The sequence below is a fragment of the Brassica napus genome, chromosome A5 (genome assembly GCF_020379485.1).
Source record: "Brassica napus cultivar Da-Ae chromosome A5, Da-Ae, whole genome shotgun sequence".
Classification (NCBI taxonomy): Eukaryota; Viridiplantae; Streptophyta; class Magnoliopsida; order Brassicales; family Brassicaceae; genus Brassica; species Brassica napus.
The window spans coordinates 1,379,219-1,398,660 of NC_063438.1; the positions used below are offsets into that span (position 1 = coordinate 1,379,219).

General features: G+C 34.9%; 4 protein-coding genes across 5 annotated transcripts; 2 read left to right on the forward strand and 2 right to left on the reverse strand.

Annotated features, from left to right (window-relative positions):
• The first annotated feature begins 4,379 nt into the window (after positions 1-4,379).
• On the forward strand, positions 4,380-5,538 carry LOC106453330 (late embryogenesis abundant protein M17-like). 2 transcript variants are annotated; one of them, XM_048779497.1, is made up of 3 exons: positions 4,380-4,604; positions 4,711-4,745; positions 4,779-5,538. In XM_048779497.1, the coding sequence occupies exons 1-3, from the start codon at positions 4,514-4,516 to the stop codon at positions 5,322-5,324; spliced, it is 672 nt and encodes a 223-aa protein (XP_048635454.1). In that variant the 5' UTR covers positions 4,380-4,513; the 3' UTR covers positions 5,325-5,538. The 2 variants fall into 2 exon arrangements, with proteins under 2 accessions (XP_048635454.1, XP_013751043.2); XM_013895589.3 differs by having other exon boundaries at positions 4,447-4,604; positions 4,711-5,538.
• Positions 5,539-6,698: 1,160 nt separating this feature from the next.
• Positions 6,699-7,929, forward strand: LOC125608887 (late embryogenesis abundant protein M17-like). The gene is made up of 2 exons (XM_048779496.1): positions 6,699-6,860; positions 6,967-7,929. Exons 1-2 carry the CDS (start codon positions 6,767-6,769, stop codon positions 7,722-7,724), a joined length of 852 nt encoding a protein of 283 aa, XP_048635453.1. The 5' UTR covers positions 6,699-6,766; the 3' UTR covers positions 7,725-7,929.
• A 319-nt stretch (positions 7,930-8,248) lies between these two features.
• LOC106454514 (protein STRICTOSIDINE SYNTHASE-LIKE 2) lies at positions 8,249-10,967 on the reverse strand. Its single transcript, XM_013896633.3, has 3 exons — positions 10,634-10,967; positions 9,283-9,549; positions 8,249-8,972 (listed from the first exon to the last, which is right to left on the reverse strand). The coding sequence occupies exons 1-3, from the start codon at positions 10,906-10,908 to the stop codon at positions 8,387-8,389; spliced, it is 1,128 nt and encodes a 375-aa protein (XP_013752087.2). The 5' UTR covers positions 10,909-10,967; the 3' UTR covers positions 8,249-8,386.
• A 5,809-nt stretch (positions 10,968-16,776) lies between these two features.
• On the reverse strand, positions 16,777-19,115 carry LOC106450670 (protein STRICTOSIDINE SYNTHASE-LIKE 1). The gene is made up of 3 exons (XM_013892383.3): positions 18,676-19,115; positions 18,055-18,309; positions 16,777-17,475 (listed from the first exon to the last, which is right to left on the reverse strand). Exons 1-3 carry the CDS (start codon positions 18,957-18,959, stop codon positions 16,905-16,907), a joined length of 1,110 nt encoding a protein of 369 aa, XP_013747837.2. The 5' UTR covers positions 18,960-19,115; the 3' UTR covers positions 16,777-16,904.
• Positions 19,116-19,442: the final 327 nt, after the last annotated feature.

The window sequence follows — 19,442 nt, forward strand, 5'->3', positions numbered from 1 at the left end:
CTCTTCAATATTTGGATGTCTTCACCATGAAGAACTCCCTCTTTCAGCATTCCGGGCTCAGGTTCGCACTTCATCTCTCTCAGCTGGTCTCGCCGAATCTCTGCATGACTCATAACGAAGATGTATCGACAATTCCCCTCTTTCTCGACTGGTTTCTTAAAATGGGCCTCCTAAAAGGATTTCTTTTTGTTGTCTTTAACTAATGGGCTAGACCCAAGAAACAAATGCCTGGCTGGGCTGTAGTCTTTATGTACGTTTTCTCTTTTAAGTTAATAGCAAGCCCTTTATCAAAAAAAAACTTATGTAGCATAAGAATATTAATATAAAGGTCAACTCCAATCATCTCGGTTAGTAGGCAAGAATGCCTTGATTCTAGTCTTGAACAGCTAACGGCCGATATTTAAAGATTTAGTCGCTCCATTTAGGTTCATCCGTCCATCAAATCAAAAGAACCTAAGAGCACCATTAACCAAGGGTGTTTAAGAGGTGCTTAGATTTTTTTAATTAAAAAAAAGGAAAGAGAAGAAGAAAAAGAAAGATGAGTGCTTAATTAGACATCACAAGCAACTATTACTTGCACTACTCGCGAGTCCTACTGACACGTGACAGTCCACGATTGGTTCGTTTTTTTATAATTAGAGAAAAAACCAAAAAAAAAAAAAAATTAAACACCCCAAATGGTGCTCTAAGAGCATCATTAATGATTGAAAGTTGCTTAAATTTTTTTTGTCAGAATAAAAAAAAATTAAAAAATACACCAATCGCAGACCACCACGTATTGGTGGAGCCCGCAAACAGTGCAACCAACAAAGAAAACTGGGTGCTTATTTGCATGCAGAAGGGATGTTGCTTTTGTTTTTGGTGGGTCCCCAGGCCATAAGCAACCCTTTTTTAGAGGGATAAAGATGCTCTAATGGGTTTATTAATAAATAATAACGATGGACCCAAAATAAAGTTATGGGAAAAGAGTGAAAAATAAATAAATTTCAGGATATCCAGTGAGTGCAGCACTCATCAGTGGTGTTCGGATATCCGTTCAGGTTCGGATCGGGTATTTTGGATTTCCGGGTATTTCGGTATAGGGATAAAGAACATGTTCATGTATTTCTGTACTTCAGGTCGGGTTCAAGTACTTTTTACTCGGGCTCAGTTATTTTGAATCGGGTTCAGATATTTAGATTTTAAAAGAAAAAAAATAAATTTTTCTTTTTTTAAGTTTCTTGTATTTAAAAATATAGATTTCACTTAACTGATTTTTTTTTATTTTTTATAGATTGAATGATTAATAGGTTTGGAGATAATATATATTTCAAAAATAAATATATATTAATTTTGGTATTGTTTTTAAACTTTGAATGTAACTATTGTCAATACATGAAACAAAAAGTTTAGCATGCATTTTAAATGAATATCAAGTCATTTTCTCCATAATTATATATATACTTATGAACTTAAAGTATGTGTAACATCAATATAAATATTTTTTTAAAAAATGAGAGATGTAAGCTAGAAATATAAGGGTAAGTATATATATGTTTGGTTATCTTCGGATATCCATTCGGGTACGGATATTACTCGTTCGGGTTCGGATATCCAATCTCTCCTAACTTAATACCCGTTCGGGTATTTTGCTACTTCGGTTCGGATTTCGGTTTGGATTTTTCGGGTCGTTTTCGGATGCGGCTTCGGATATCGGGTAAAGTGCCCACCCCTATTCATCACTATGTATCTCTAGCATATGCAGGATGAACCGAAACATAATATTGATGCTTTTGAGAGGAAATTTATGTCGGTGACGTTTGGTGTTTTTTTCCGCTAAGAATGTTAATTTTATTGAACCCCACCCTAAGAAGTCCCCATTAAACATGCTCTAAGGTACAACTACAAAAGGCAACTAACCTATACAAAAGATACCCTGGCAAAAAAGAAGCAAAAAAACAGGGTATCAATCAGCTTGACAAAACAAATAACTCCAGGAACAAGCTCATGGAGAGACAGAAGAGCAGCTAAAAGGGTCATATTTTCATATGAGCCAAAGTGTCATAAGGGAGCTGAACAAGCTCATGGAGAGACGTTTGATGTTTTGCTCATGCATTACATTGTCGAAGTTCAAGTTTGCAAGCAAATGTCATTACGTAGGTTACTATAGCTTTTAAACTCTTAAGAGATTTGAGCAAGCCTTAGAGATTGGTTTTACGTCTTTTACTTTTACCTCTTTAAACCAAGTAACTTCACTTTCCTAGAGCCACGTGTTACAGCCTGCCTCTCTAGCAGCGACCCATTCATTGTTCATACGGTTATGCATGAAATGCTTCCTCAGATTCCCTCCAAATAATTTACAAGCGATCAAAAGATTTTGTTAAATATACTTTTTAGTGTACATACCTCCAATTTTTTTTGTTACCTATACTTTTAGTGTAACTTTTCTATTTTTAGATTATCTATATATATGTAGAAAAATAGAAATAACAATGTTCTTCGAAAATAATACTTGTTGCCTTCGTTGACAAAAAAAAAATACTTGTTGCCTTCCCTTAATCTCCAAATTTTCATTATTCTAGATCCAATTTCCATTCTTCTATTTGATCACCAGATATCTTCCAAATTTCCATATAAAAAGAAACTTTTTATTCTTTACAAAGAACTCAAATTTCTATTTTTATGGAGGTTGATGAGCAAGCCCGTAGTTATATATAAACTTGTGTAATAATATTCTTTTCTCTTCGATCACCTTCTCTTCAGTTTTCACCGTGCAACTTTTTAGCTCTCTTAAAAGATGGTTCGTTTATTTTTTTTAGCAAACCTATCGAGCAAAATATAAATGCAACTATACAAATCCATTGAAGTGTTTTTTCTTATGAGACAACTAAAGCTTTCGTTTTATTTCATTGTTTGTAGTCGTCGAAAATTGTTTTTAAGTATCGGGGTTTTAACGAAGAAACCAGGCGGAAAGCACTTCGAAGTCTGTCTCATCGTACCGGTACACCAACATCCCAATAAACGGCCTTACACCATTGAGACACTTAGAACAAACTGCTGGCTTAACTGAACCAACTTAAACCATGTGTTTTATATATATAGAGAGAGAGATATATAAAGATGTTACTTTTAGTTAGGTTTTCAATTTTGAACAATGTGTAACAATGTTTTCTTCTTTGTTTTATAGGATATGAGTATGCGGATTTTAATTTAGACCTAGACGTTCTAACCGTGACGGGACAAAACATGAATCGAAGTAAAATCCTGAAGAAATTGAAGAAGATTTTTTACTCTATCGACATTCTTCAGACGTTGTGTGTCCCCCCTAATTAGTATGGTTTTTAAAGCAAGTTCTATTGATATTTTGATAATTAGTGTTGCTTTTTGTATGCTTCTCTTATTAATAATGGTGTGTTTTTGTTATATTTTTCGTTTTGCGCATTAGAACCTATACAAACTATTGGGTGGAAGGCCAAATCAGTCCAGTTCTTATTTTAGACTAAGGCCTTAAAATTTTATAACAGTGAAAGTTATGGGTTTTATGCTCATGTTTGTCTCCCAGACCTAGAGTCAGTTTTTTTTTTTTTTTAACTAAAAGATAAAAAAATATACTAAAAGTAATTTGAATTCGAGCCACAAAAAAATTAACATTTTATATAATCACTAGACTATCAACACTTGATTTTTTTTTTCAACACTTGATAATTTTAGTGATTTTTTGAAAAGAAAAATATTTATTAATTCATTGCAAATTATACTGATCTTTACCAAAAGAAATTAAGGGTTTGATTTAAGATTTTGTGATTGCTTTTGGAATGAATAGATGGGCATTATCCTTTCGAATGGTGGGCTTTGAAGTCTAAGATGAGTTAGACTTTGTGACAATTATTTTGACGTGTAAACACCATGGGTATGTCCAGAGCATGCAATTTACACATGGAACGACATAGATGAGTTTCAACATTCAATTACTGCCATGGGTTTTTGACCGGAAGGGTATTTGATATATATGCAGTTTTATCAAGTACACCTAATTTGATTTGTCCGATAGTTTTTACAGCTCTTTTGTAATCGACTGGGACATATATCTCCAATATTATTTTTTATTTTTTGGTGCACACAATATTTTTCTTTTCAAAATCACATTTCTAATGTTTTTCCTTTCAAAATCACAGCTCTAATAATATCGGTGATGACCTTATAAGTTATAATACGATGATTACGCCTGCCGATGCCCAAATATTAATCGAAGGGATTCAATCAGAACGAGGGAATCAATCAGAACGAGTGTGCTCATTGATATATTTATTTTCACATTTTCTATAAAGCGTAAAAATCGTTCCCCCCCCCCCCCCCCCCCCCCAATTAAATATGTCGTTATCTCCCCTCACTCACTCGACATAATTGACCGGTCTCTTGTCGCAATGTTTTGCAGCCCAACTATTAATAGATGTGCTGTGGTCATACACTCTTAACTATCAAAAACATCTATCCTCACAACAAACCGAACAAGCTCAAGTAACGAAATCAAAGCATGGGAAGCCTCAAATCTCTGGTTATCTTGGCTTTGCTTTTTTCCCTCTCTGTCGCTGTTTTTGCCGACACATCCAACGATGCTTCTACACGTATACAACTCTATATTTATCATTTCCCTAGTATAGTTTCACATAACTGATGATCGAATGTTTTATACATAGCCTGACGCAAATAACATGTAAATCACACGTGCAGCTAAAGATGAAGTGAAGCCAAGTGAAGCGACCGATGCCATAGGGCAACAACAACCCCAGGCTGCGGAGGCCGAAGCCGAGGCCAACGATGTTGTTGTTGAACCTCAGCAGCGGGTCCGTTGTGGCTGTATAAACGGGTGTTGCGGAATCTGCAATTATGGACGGTGCAGCTACTGTTGTCCCAGACAACAATCCGAGGAGGCCGTGGAAACCGAAGCTATTGATGCCAACGTTGTTGAACCTCAGCAAGGGGGCCGTTGTGGCTGTAGATACAGATGTTGCGGAATCTGCCGTTATGGACGGTGCAGCTACTGTTGTCCCAGACAACAATCCGAGGAGGCCGTGGAAACCGAAGCTATTGATGCCAACGTTGTTGAACCTCAGCAAGGGGGCCGTTGTGGCTGTAGATACAGATGTTGCGGAATCTGCCGTTATGGACGGTGCAGCTACTGTTGCCCACGTGCTCAAGCGGAGGCTGAAGTTATTGAGCCCCAACAACGTAGCAGATGTAGGTACGGTTGCTGCGGAAGCTACGCTTATGGGCAGTGCAGTGCTTGTTGTTCCAAGAAGATGGCTACTGAAGAAGCGGAGAAAAAGGAAGAAGCTAAGCCATGAATGGTGTGTAACACAAACTCTATGTTTGTACTTTGTATGCATGGACGCATGGTATATATTACTGTTTCGTACGTATGTCAAAATAAGAGAAAAATGATGCTATGAGAAGGTCTATAGCTCAATAAAAAAAGTCATAGGATCATATAATATGTATTTTGTTATGTAGTGTTTTCCTCGTGAAGATTGTAATAATAACTACTGTTTAAATATTAAATCGTTGATTGCAACATTTAAATTGTAATCGTGAAAAAGCATGTATAGCTAGGTCAATAAAACCACACAGGTTTAATATGGCATCACGTAGACTTATAATTTTGCGAAAAGAGAAATATTCATTTATTCATAGTAAATTAATAATAATTTTTATTAGACATAAAATATCCTACGTAATTAGTTGGAACGGATCTCAAGCAATATATAAAGATAGATGAACTAATACATTTATTACCAACTGGTTTTATGTTGGAACCCCATATATTTTAACATGATATCAAATTTCGATCCACGCAGTCCAGTCCGATCCATGCAGTCTAACTCGATCCACATCGATCTAGCCCAAAAAATGGTCCATCGATTGACACTCAAAGAACCATCATTTCGAAAGGACGTATTAGGCACAAACTCTCTCAAATCAGTAGTTAAAAAGGATCTTAAACAATACATAAATTTAGATGAACCAATCCAATTATCACCGATTGGTTTTAGGTAATAATTTTATCAAAAGAGAAAGGGTTTGATTTATGATTTTGTGATTATTTTTGGAGTGTATAGATGGACGTTATCCTTTCGAATAGTGGGCTGTCTAAGTCTAAGAGTTAGTCTTTGTGACAATTATTTTGACGTGTAAACACCAGGGGTCATGTACAGAGCATGTCATTTACACATGGAACGACATAGAGGAGTTTCAACATTCAACTACTGCCATGGGTTTTTTGGCCAGAAGCAAGAGCGGGTGTTTGATAGATACGTAGTTTTGTCAAGTACTGCTAATTCGGTTCTTGTCGGATACTTTTTACTCAGCTCTTTTGTAAGCGACTGGGACATGCCTCTAATGTTTTTCTTTTAAAATTCACATGTCTAATTTTTTTTTCACATGTCTAATTAATATTTTCTCTTTCAAATTACAGCTCTAATATTATCATAAATGAATTTATAATACAGTGACTACATCTGCCGATACCATGTATTAATCGAAGGGAATCAACCAGACGAATGTGCTCATTGCTATATTTATTCTTACATTTTCTATGAAGTGTAAAAATCGTTTTCCCCATTAAATATGTCGTTATCTTCCCTCACTCACTCGACATAATTGACCTGTCTCTTGTCGCCATGTATTGCCGCCGAACTATAAATAGATGTGTTGTGGTCATACACTCTTCACTACCAAAAACATCTATCCTCACAACAAACTGAACAAGCTCAAGTAACGAAATCAAAGCATGGGAAGGCTCAAGTCTCTGGTTATCTTGGCTTTGCTTTTTTCCCTCTCTTTCGTTGTTTTTGCCGACTCATCCAAGGATGCTTCTACACATGGTATACAACTCTATATTTATCATTTCCCTTTTTTACTTTCACATAACTGATGATCGAATGTTTTAAACATAGCCTGACGTAAATAAAATATAAATCACACGTGCAGCTAAGGATGAAGTGAAGCCAAGTGAAGCGACCGATGCCCAGGCTGCGGAGGCCGTGGCCAAGGATGTTGTTGCAGAGCCCCAGCAAGGACGATGGCCTGGTGGTTGTAGGTACGGATGTTGCGGTGGCTGGTTTTTTGGACGGTGCAACTACTGTTGTCGTAGTCCACAAGCCGAGGAGACCGTGGAAACTGAAGCTGTTGAGGCCAACGTTGTTGAACCTCAGCAGGGGGGTCGTGGTGGCTGTAGATACGGATGTTGCGGATCCTGGCGTTACGGACGGTGCAGCTACTGTTGTCGCAGTCCACAAGCCGAGGAAACCGTGGAAACCGAAGCTGTTGATGCCAACGTTGTCGAACCTCAGCAGGGGGGTCGTGGTGGCTGTAGATACGGATGTTGCGGATCCTGGCGTTATGGACGGTGCACCTACTGTTGTCGCAGTCCACAAGCCGAGACCGTGGAAACCGAAGCTGTTGATGCCAACGTTGTAGAACCTCAACAGGGGGGTCGTGGTGGCTGTAGATACGGATGTTGCGGATCCTGGCGTTATGGACGGTGCAGCTACTGTTGTCGCAATCCACAAACCGAGACCGTGGAAACCGAAGCTGTTGATGCCAACGTTGTTGAACCTCAGCAGGGGGGTCGTGGTGGCTGTAGATACGGATGTTGCGGATCCTGGCGTTATGGACGGTGCAGCTACTGTTGCCGAGGTGCTCAAGCGGAGTCTGAAGGGCAGAAAAAGGAAGAAGCTAAGCCATGAATGGTGTGTAAAACAAACTCTATGTTTGTATGCATGGATGCATGGTTTATATTACTGTTTCGTACGTATGTCAAAATAAGGAAAAAGTGTTGCTATAAAGTCTATAGATCAATAAAAAAATGTCGTAGGTTCATATAATATGTGTTTTGTTATGTAGTGTTTTCGTCGTGAAGATTGTAATAATAACTACTGTTTAAATACTAAATCTTGGATTGCAATATTTAAATTATTATAATGAAAAAGCATGTGCCTAGGTCAATGAAAACCACATAGGTTTTATGGTATCACGTAGATTTGTGATCCTAAACATGCATTATGAAAGTCGACTTGACATATAAAATAAAACTAAAGCGTTGGTTAGAATATCTTTATTTATTCTCTTTCATTTTAAATGATGTTTAAAGTTAATGCATATTTATAAAAAAGTCAGCTTTGATAAATTTATTTTAATTTTATAAAAGTAACATCAAATAAAATTAGTAAACTAATAAAAATCTACAATACTATATAATTGGTCATAAATATTAAAAACATTAAATTTTTATTTAAAACAATGAGAACATTACTTATTTTGCAAAAAAAAAAAAAATCTTAAACATCAAATAAATTGAAATGTAGAAAGTATCATTATATGTTTGTATGAATAACAATTGAAGATTTGTTTAGATTTTATAAACTCCAGTGTAGGGAGTATTCACCGATCCAACCCATAGAGTTCCATCATGCTCCTCCACCTCACTTATAGAGATCCACTTATTTCCAATTGTACCCTCGAAAACCTCCGATATTACGCCACTACCTTCGCTCAACCTCACGGCCATCCCGTTCCCTTTGTACTTAGCCCAATACGAATGAACTTTCATCCAGTCCACCGGCAAGCCCAAAGCGGCGCGTCCTAGCCAGGCATTCGACATGGCGAACTTTGTCAGCTTTGAGTGTTTTGTATTCAGGCCTACCCAAAATCCACCACGTGGACTCCTCTTTATGTTGTCGGGGAACCCAGGCAGCCCCTCCGCGAAAATCTCATACTTCTCGTGAGATTTAGAAACCGACGTGTCGTTGAGCCAGTAGCGTAGGATTCGAGATGTGGCAGTCTCTGCCACGAGAAGGTAATCACCGTTTTGGCTCATAACGACGCCGTTTGCGAACGAAAGGTTGCTTACAAGAGTTGTCACTTGGTTCGTTTTTGGATCGTATTTCATCAATCTACCGGTTCTGTCCCCACTCATTATTGCACCTATATAATTCCTGAAAAATTTAAACAATTTACGCTCGTATATGTTCAAATCATTATGAAGTAAAAAATTTTCATAATGCATGTGTACATTCATATAAAAATGTATACGATATTACTTCAGCCAACAAAAAATGTATAAGATATTAGTATATTACTGATATTACGGTGTATGCATAATGCATGTATTTTTATTCTAAGTAACATTTTTTTTTGCAGAGCTTGTTTTTATGTAAGATGAATCATGAATGATTGAATATTTGCAGAATTTTAAGTTATAAAAAACAAAAAAAAAACAGGAAAAAAATATTTGCAGAATTTTACCTTCGTTGATAAACCGAACTACTATCTGTGAAGTAGACAACTCCAGTCCGTGGGTCTATTTCCACAGCGTTGGTAAACCTAAGGGGCTTATCCAGCTGACGTGTAGATACTTGATTGGCTAAACCACCTTGTCGACCAACTTTAAGAAGTCCCATATAAGCATCGGCAATATAAAGATCACCAGTGGATTTTTCAAAGGCCAGGCCCAATGGTCGACCACACTCATGTTCCGTTCGTTGGTGCTCGTGCGGGCCCTCGCAACCTTCTCTGCATTTAATTAAAACGTTAAATACAATAGTCATCCAAGTGTTGAACCCTAAGTGTGAACAATGAACAGATCCCATCATAAGTAACTATTTTCATAACTATAACTATTATTTTATATCAAGGCTACCATCAACGCTGGGTTTAATGAGTTGTTTAATTTTGTTTACATGATTGTTATTCTATACTGTAATCTTTCTGAAAACGTGTATAGAAAATATAACAGTTTTAGCACAAATCTGGACCACCAAAAAGTCAATATCAATTTTCCCATCTTGGTTGTGTACTCATGACTCCCAGTAAATACAAAGAATGTAAGTTCAAAAAAAAAAGAAGAACGCAGCATTTTCATTTTTTTCACTCAATTCTTTAACTCTTGCAACATTCGCGTGAGGAGCAGCAACAGATAAAATAATCAAAGGAAACTAAAGAAGCAACTAAGTTGCATAGTCAAATGTGCATATATATAATTAAAGCACATGGAAATTGAATTTTAAGATCCCTTCAAAATGGGAACTTCACATGCACGCCCAAATAACAAATTGTGATTCAGAAAGTTAAACTTGCAACTCAAAACAGCCAAGTTGACCACGTGAAAACTGAAGTACATATGCAGAAACAAAAGAAGTACCTTTCATTTGGTCAGGAACTCATAACTAATTGTATCATAAATAGTTTAGTTATATTCAAAAGATTAAAGTCAAACACTGTTGGCATTTCAAAGGATAATTTTATTATTCTGATAATTTAGATCGTTTATCTCGGTAGGGCAGAGGGAGTTAGTTGGATACAGTTGAAGGATTTTGCTTTATTTTTCGGTTCAATTTTTTTTTGGCTCAACTTCAACTTATATCAACCAAATTTGAATTGACAATCTTATCCAATTTCTACATTTTGATCACAAATACACAGTTAAGATTGATATAGTATCACCCAAAAACATTCAAAAGGCTACCTACGCTACTCTATCAAAACCTATAGTGTGCACGAAAAAGACTCCTACAAAACAAATTCAAATACCCGGGGTTTATTATGAAGATACATTCCCAATAAAAGTGGAAAATGAAAAGGAGAAATAATTGTGTACCTTGTTGGCGTGGTGACGGCGAAATCCATCCAACGACTCTCATTAGCTATCCACTTAACAATTCGACCATCAGATAAACCGGTGAATGGACCGTCGCCGTAGAAATCGAAGGCGAAACTCTCCGGTCCCAAAGCGCCGGTGGTAGGAATCAGATGGAAGTCAGGGAAATGAACTGTCAACATTGACTCTCCATGTTTTGGACTCTCGCCAGAAGAATCGAAGAGGCTTAAGAGAAGGGCAAATGATATCGCCAACACAAAGAAGAGTTTCATCATTCTCCCTTTTCTTCCCACCCTAAACTGTGGCTTGTGGTATGAGTGATAATTCTCTTATATATAAACTAATGTCAAAAATAATAAATAGTTTTCTTATACATGTCGACTTCGTGTCAAAAACTCAACACTAAATAGTTTTTTTTTTTTTTGAACACAAACTATTATAAAACCTTCCAACCAAAACTAGTTGGGGAGAGAGTGCAGTACAGATTTGGCTAAGGTATCAGCCCTACAGTTCAAGGAGCTAGGAATGAAACTAAAGGAAATACAAGAGAAGCGAAAAGATAGAGTCTCGATGTCCCGAATGATTCCGTAGAGCTCAATCGAGTGGCACTTCGAGGATAAGGCAGCAATGAGCGCCTGGCAGTCTGACTTGATGCAGATTGTGAGAAATCCAGCTTCTGCAGCGTGGATGAGAGCGGACCGGATAGCAAGGCCTTCCGCCATCAGGGCCGATGAGATAAACTTGAAAGTGCAGGACCCTTGTAGTAAAGTGTCTCCTTCAGTGTTGGCGATGTACCATCCGCAGCCGGCTCTGTCATATTATTGTATTCTTGGGGTTCGTGGATCATGCATTTGTCATCATGCATTTGTTAGTTCATATGTTAATTTTTTTTCGAGTCATTCTTGGGTTCACCCCCTAGGAATTACATTATGTTTTATGTTTGGGTGATTATATTATGTTTTATTTTAAAAACATAATATAACTTGATAATATTTTGTTTCATTTTATAAAAAATATCAAATTTGAAATAACATAATCCTATTGGTTGGTTAACCTAGAGGTTCACCTTAGGGGGTGAACCCAAAAATAAGTCTTTCTTTTCTGTTCAACATTTCTTTCTTATTGCTTTATTATGAAAGATACATTTCTTTCTTACTTACCAGACATATTCATACATGATACTACTCACCTAGCTAACATTGTCAAGATAGAAGTTTTGCCGTTTATGGGATGAGAATACAAAGAAATCAAACATTAATATATTCTGCTAGTCTGCCTCAATTCGTGTATCAATTATGCATATATGCCAATATAAAATTTCAATGATTCTATATAATAAGATTATTCATTTCTAAATTTTCTATAAATAAACATTAAAAACAAAAAAAGAAGTAAAACTCATATTATATTTCTCTTATTAAAACAAAAACATTCACTTGGACCCAATTTTTTTATAAGATTTTAAATTAAATATATCCTTATACTATATAGTTATACCCCACATGTATCTATTAAATTATTCATTCCTTATAATTTGAGCGTTTAGGAAATAAAATAACCAACACTTTTAATTATATATTTTTATTTCTTTACAAACCAACATTTTTTAGATATATCTATTAATTATGTTTTTTTTTTAATCAGAACCTGCCCAACCGAATGCATATATATAATATAATTATTTTAATAACTAATCTAAGTACATGTTTTCTGTAATTTATTTTTTTAATAAAATTGAAAGCATGACCCGCTCGGATACGCCAATTCAGATCTTGTTATACGGAGTATTACTGATTATTTCTAATGTTTGTGATTTTTTATGCATAGTATACATGTAGATGGTATGATTGCTTACAAAACGCCGGAGATCGAGGGATCACATTTAGATCATTTTATTAAAAGTAGATATATTTTGCGTATTCTCTGTAATTTTCCCCAAAAAAAATCTGCAGATTTGATATTTATCTAGTTACCATCAGTTTTACAGGTTTGGGTAAAGTAATGTTATTCGGCGCCAAAACAAATTATATATATGGAAAATTAACATTTTCCTTACACAGAAAATTAAACGTTGAATGAGGAAGAATGGAAGACGTAAAATTTAAAACATTTAAAACCCAAAAAAATATAAAACTACAATGAGATCAATATCTTACTACTTACATTTTATTTTGTAACAAATAATAAATGTTTTTTTGTTCACTAAATAATAAATGCTTTTGTTTGATTTTTATGCATAAACAAAACATAAATTTTTATTATTATTATTATTATTATTATTACTAGGTAAAGAACCCGTGCGATATTGCACGGTAACTCATTTCATAAAAATAAATATAATATATTTTATAAAATAAATTTTTATGAAAATAGTTTAGAATTAATTCAGAGAAAATACACATGTTACAAAATTATTTTGTACATAACTATATTCTTTTATTGACAGTGATTATTGATGTCACTAATATGAAACAACCCAAAAGAGTAAGAGAAAAAAAAAATACATTCATTGAATGGGTTTGTAAAGAAAAATATCAACTCAAATAAAATGTCAACGATTGATAAGAATATTATATTACTAAAATTTACCGGCTTTTGTGACTTTATCAAACATTCTTATATAACCCAAGTGTAAGAATATTTAGGACATGAATATATTAAGACATGCATAATCTGTTTCATGCAACATACATTATTACAAATGCAAAATTAGTAAGAAAGAAAAACACACATTTTCATTTAGTTGAAGAGTAAGACTAATAAATTCAGTATTTTGTTTTGTCAAACCATTTCATTATCTTAAACTTCAAACGTACAATAGATAGAGGGAATTATCCATCCTCTTTGATGACAACAATAAAATTTAAAAACATAAAAAAATTAAAATAGATAGATTCTCCTGAGAGATTGACATCGAAAATGGGACACTGCTCAAATGCGCATCGTAAAACCGGATTCATAGCAACGTTTCGTCTGATTATCTTCAACATATTTGTAACCAGGTTAATGCACATAACTTTTCTTCTTCGCCATTTTAATAAATTTATGAAAGATTTACAATAAGAAATTTATGAACATGAATTATTTATAATATATCTTGAAAAGATACATCATTAGGAAAAAAAACACCAGCTATGTACTTGAAAGTATTCATAAAACCAAAATTTTGTATTCCTTGACATCATCTTTTTTATAGGAATAAAAAGTTTCAATCCAACTGACAAAATTTTCTGTTTTTATAATCCAAAGCATATAAAATTGTCTTGCCTTAAATGAATCACGTCAGCAAGGAAATTGTTTTTGCCAACTCTTCTCTAAATAGTTTCTTTTGAAACAGTACATCCTCTTTAAAATAACAAAAGTACATTTTCTAATCTTTTTTTTTTCTTGTCAACTTTTTCATAATCTTACAATTTTTTTTTAAAAAAGGCACGCAGCCCCACTCAGCAACCTATTCGTTGTGTTGCCTTCTGAGTTCTGACCATTTTAAAAAATTTGTCTGTCATCAAACCCATCCAAAACAAGAATTTTTTACTCTCTAAGACACTTTTTGTCTTTCATATTACATATTAAGACACTTGTTGCTGGAGGCACACTTCTTCCTTGTGCAATGTCCTACATACCCTCTAACTAACTACACTCTCTTCTAACTCTAACTCATCTCACTTTTCCAAATCCCAACTATAAGAATTTTATGTTTTTTGTTTTAAAAATAAATTGATAAACCAAACATTTTTTGAGTTTTCGAAACGGAACATTTATTCTAAAACAGAACCTTTATTCTCTCTCCATCTTTATTTCTTTAGAAATTCAGATTCACTTTCTTAATTTCCTAACCTCTTCTCCTTCGTCTTCAATTTCATAATCTCCATGATTCTAGAGGTCTCGCCGCAAATTTGATTTCTCTCCTAGCCCTAATTCCTCTCTCATCACCTTTATCCCTACTGTAAACGATATCAGAGGTTACAGTGTGTGAGATTTTGATGGAGAAGACACATGACTCCTCGCCTCTTAGATTATACCAGAACTTACGGTGTGTGAATTTTTGATGGAGAAGCTTTGGGAGATGGACGTGGACAAGAGCCAAATCCGATTAGAGAATTTTTCATCACCGATGAAACCTGCAGCGGAGGATACATGGCGGAGGAGACATGAAATCAGCGGTGGAAAAAACATGAAATCCACGGTAGAGGAGACAAAGGCTTAGAGATTTGACCGCAGATTGAAGTCGTTAAACGAAGTTGTTTGTCTCTGCAGCGATTTGATGGGATCTTGCTGGGACCAGGCCGTCAATCTGGAAAAATCTTTGATGATTCAAGTAATTGATGCAAATGGCTTGTGGGTATTATTGTATTAGGCATGCGTCAACAACAGCTTTTGAAATTGCACCAGACGTTGTCATCATGAGCAAAAAAAATTGTTTTGATTCTTAATTCGTGAAGATCAATAAACTTTGATGTGGGTTCATTCGTTTGAGAGAAAGCAAAATGAGTTTTTGCAACTGTGGTGCCTGAATTTTTGGTTATTCAAGCTTTCATCCGAAGATTCTTAAAATATGCAGAAAGGTTCTTTTGATTTAGCCACAAACTTTTATTAGTGCACTTTAGACCCTATTCAACTCAAATAAACTTATATATATATATATATATATATTGCACCCTAAGATATGTATCTACAAACAACCATCCCCATTTCAGTTACTCACATGAACATCTCTTTGTCCACAATATCAATTCTCCCATCCACAGTTTTTTTATCCACACTTATTTTGTCCACGTACACGAAATACATGGACAATAAATTATAATTTGAAAATTTTAGTTAAACATTAAAGTATAAAATATATGGATATGGATATCAAAATAATAAGAAAAAAATAAATAAATTTTTATATGGATATTATATATTTATTTATATATTAGAAATTGAAATAATAATGAATTAAACATGATAGGGTAAAAAAAAGTACAAATTGCCTTAGCCCTACGATCTTCTTTTGCTTCCATATCCAACGGCAGATAAGAATCTCTTCTTTTATAAACGTACTAACTAAAGTCTTGAAATAGCAATAGTCTTCCACCGTTGGATTTCTTAATCTATTTCACATCCAATGGCTGTAAATTGTTCATTTTATTTATTAACCTACTTTCATAACTCCACCAAAAAAAGTCAACTAAATTTGGTCCCCACTAACTAAATAGAAAAAAGACACAATTACTTTTTTGAATCAGATTTCCCAGCGAAGGGCAGTTTCGTCCAGATTTTACCAAAACATAATAGAAAGTGTCCTTCCAGCAACATGTGTCTAAACATGTCAAAAAGTGAAAAAAGTGTCCTAAATGGTAATGCACTCCCAAAACAAACAATGCCATAAACATCAGACTCAATTAAAGGAAATAATCATAAAAAAGAATGTGACAACCACATTAGTAGAAGAGAACAAGAATGTGACTATTAGCCAACAAGGGAGTGACCACATATTGTTTACAAGTATCGGCGTTTTTATCTTGTCTATTATGGTCAGTGGACTGCACAGGCTGGTCATAAGCCTCGCACCTTTTCAGATTGGTTTATGAACTTCAGATTTTATTTTGAACTTCGAAAATTATATATCATGGGATTATAAGTATACAAACATATACAGAAAAGGTATACAAACACATAAAAGAAGCTTTGGCCTACCAGAATATATTCTGATATAGAAGTAATAGCCAACATAAATAAGAATTTGAAACTGAAAATTTCGTTTCTTACAGTGAATGTGTCAACAGTGCCATGCGAAAGCGCATAGTATCATCCTTTGCTAGTTCAATTGCTATTCGGTTATCTTAATTATGCGTTTTAAATTGGCACTTTTTTGTTCCATCATGAGATATTCCTCTCTTTGAGCTTGTAGATAGGATTTAACAATTTACTTATTAGTTGAATATATTAACATTAAAACCCGAAAATACTCGAAAATATAATCAAATTGAATAAGCCTTTCTTCAAAAAAAAAAAAAATCAAATTGAAAGAAAAAAATGGAAGTGAACCATAGGGAAATCAAAATCTCCTTTAACAAAAGAGGAAGCCAACATTTCAGTAAATTATAAAACCAAAAGTCTTGAAAGGCTTTATAAGTTTAAGAGCAAACCTAACCGGATACCGCAAATACTTTTTATAAACTAATTATCAAATCTACACACATGGGAAAATGACAGTGTAGGAGCACAATAGATTCTATAATGACGGTACAGATTTAAAACAGTTCAAGGAAGCCGTAACTTTAGATCACTGACGATCGAGAACCCAAACAGAAGGCAGAAACACAGACCCAAACCAAAGCTTACCATCTCTCTCTTGAACCTCACTTACGAATTTCATATTCTTCCCTTCACTATCCTCAAGAACCTCCATAACCTCACCGGTCTTGCCGCAGAGCTTCACGGCACCTGCATGAGGCTTTCCTCCTTCAAATAGAAAAACCAACAGGTCCATATTCAACGTTTTCATGAAAAACTTCCCAATCCACGGATGCATCAACGAAAGCCTAGAAAACGGAGTTTTCTTAGAATGCAAGGCAACCCAAAAATCCCCTGTCTCGGTCCTCCTGATGTTATCAGCGTAGCCCGGGAGCTTAGCGAATATGTCGCGGGTCCCTGCTTTAGGTCCTTTGACCCAATATCGATGAACAAGTTGCGTTGGAACCTCACAGGAAAGCACGAACGAACCATCTTTGCTTATGGCAAGACCATTAGGGAAATGTAGACCGTCCATTATAACTTTGGCCTCTTTTGTCTTCTTGTCATATCGAATCGCTCTTCCCGTCTTTTCGCCACACAGAAACGCGTAGAATACGTCCCTGATCCATACACGAACGTAATAATTTTAGCATATGCCGACAGAAAGTAAATTTATACGTGTTAGTAATAACTTGGTAAAAAAGAAAAGTGGATTTTTCTTTGGGTTTACATGTTATAATGAAACCAAAAATTAGTACTTAAATATATAATTTCTTGTTTTGAAAAGCTCATGATATCATTGCATCACCATTATATTCCAATATATACATAATGCTTATTATTTAGCAAAAAAAAACTATTAACATTTTTTGGAAACAAAAAACTCTAAATGCAAATGAAAAGATAAACTTATTTTACGTTGGGTGTTTTCGGTTTTCCTATATGCAAAAAAAAAACATAAAAATTCATAAAAACATAAGTGTTTTCATCTTTAGTTTTATCTTCACTTATAAATGCAAAATAATATTTACCCTTTAAGACAATTTCAAATTTGCAATATAAAATTCTAAAAATCGTGGGTTTATCAGGAAGCATATTATTGTAAACATTTTAAGGAAAACGTTAACAAACAACCCAAATTTGATTCCCGAATTAAATAGATAATTAAAGGAAGTAATATAGAGGTGAAGTTATAATACCCAAAGTGGTAGGTGTCGCTGCTATCATTGAAGTAAATAGCATCGTCTTCTTCGTCTATATCCATTTGATTCGCAAACATAATTTTCTGACCTTCTACCTCGTCCACGACCTTCTCGGCCAATCCTCCGTTAGGCCCAACTTTCATTACCCCTAAGTAACCGTCACAAAAGTACAAATCTCCCGATTTTTTTTCGAAGCTCAGTCCTAAAGGCCTTCCACACGCAGGTTCCACCTTATGTCTCGAACAGTTCCCTCTTCATTTATACACCAAATACAAACATTGAAAATTTATCATGTATGTGACTCCTATAATATCATTAATCTATAAACAGATTTATTCTAGCCTTTGAATTAATTTAAAATTGCGGTTATATCCATTTATACATGATAAATAGTTGTGTTATCTCATATAGAAAAAATAACAGTATTTGAGTGTTTTTAGCGAATATTAGCAATTGCAAAATCAAACAAATGTAATATGCCAAACAAAAATATCCATATACATTTACGATGTGTAAATGTTTTTATTAATCCTTGTGGAATAGTGAACAAACTCATCACTAAAAACATATGTGCATGGAAACACTCAGTCTTTTGGGCAATATACAAGTTAAACAAACCTGTCGGGAGTTGAGTAGGCGAATTTGACCCAGCTAAGATCCGCACCGCGCCATTTGAGTATGCTACCATCGGTGACGCCGACGTATGGGCCTTCCCCTTGTGGGTCCCAGTCCAGGCTTTCCGGTCCATCAACGGGAAGCGGGATCATCGTCGCCTTGGTTAGGACGTTTTTCGAGCCCACTATACTCTCCGGTCCGATGATGTATGGCCCGACGAAGACGACTAGGACGGCTATTACTGCCGTAACAACTGCCCATGTCCGAAATTTCCGGCTTATTGGCATTGTTGTGTAGCTGCTAGCTTTACCTTCTCTTCCGAAAAATGTGTGTTTTAAGTGTGAGTTTGAAATGGCTAATTACTCAATTAAGTGCATGATTACTTTACTAGTTGGATATTTCATGTTTGAGAATACGTGAGAGAGAAGGAATAAATAGAGAAAAGCATAAGCGATTAAGAGAAGCGACCCATATTACTACTTTATCTTTTTTACTTCTGTATTTTCCGAATATTACTTTTCTATTTAGTTGTTTTTTACATGTACGAAATGGACTTAGATTTCAATAAAGATTTCTGACAAAAAAAAGTAAGAGGGATTGAAATAAAGATTTAGTACAACTGTTAAATTATCAAGTTGAAAGTTAAATTTGCGATTTTCCTAAAAATATTTGGTTTGTATAATTTTAATCATATTTATTGATAAACCAACCGTTCTGCCATGCAGCATCTTGTGAGAATCTCACTTTGTGAAAAGGAAGAACGAAATTCC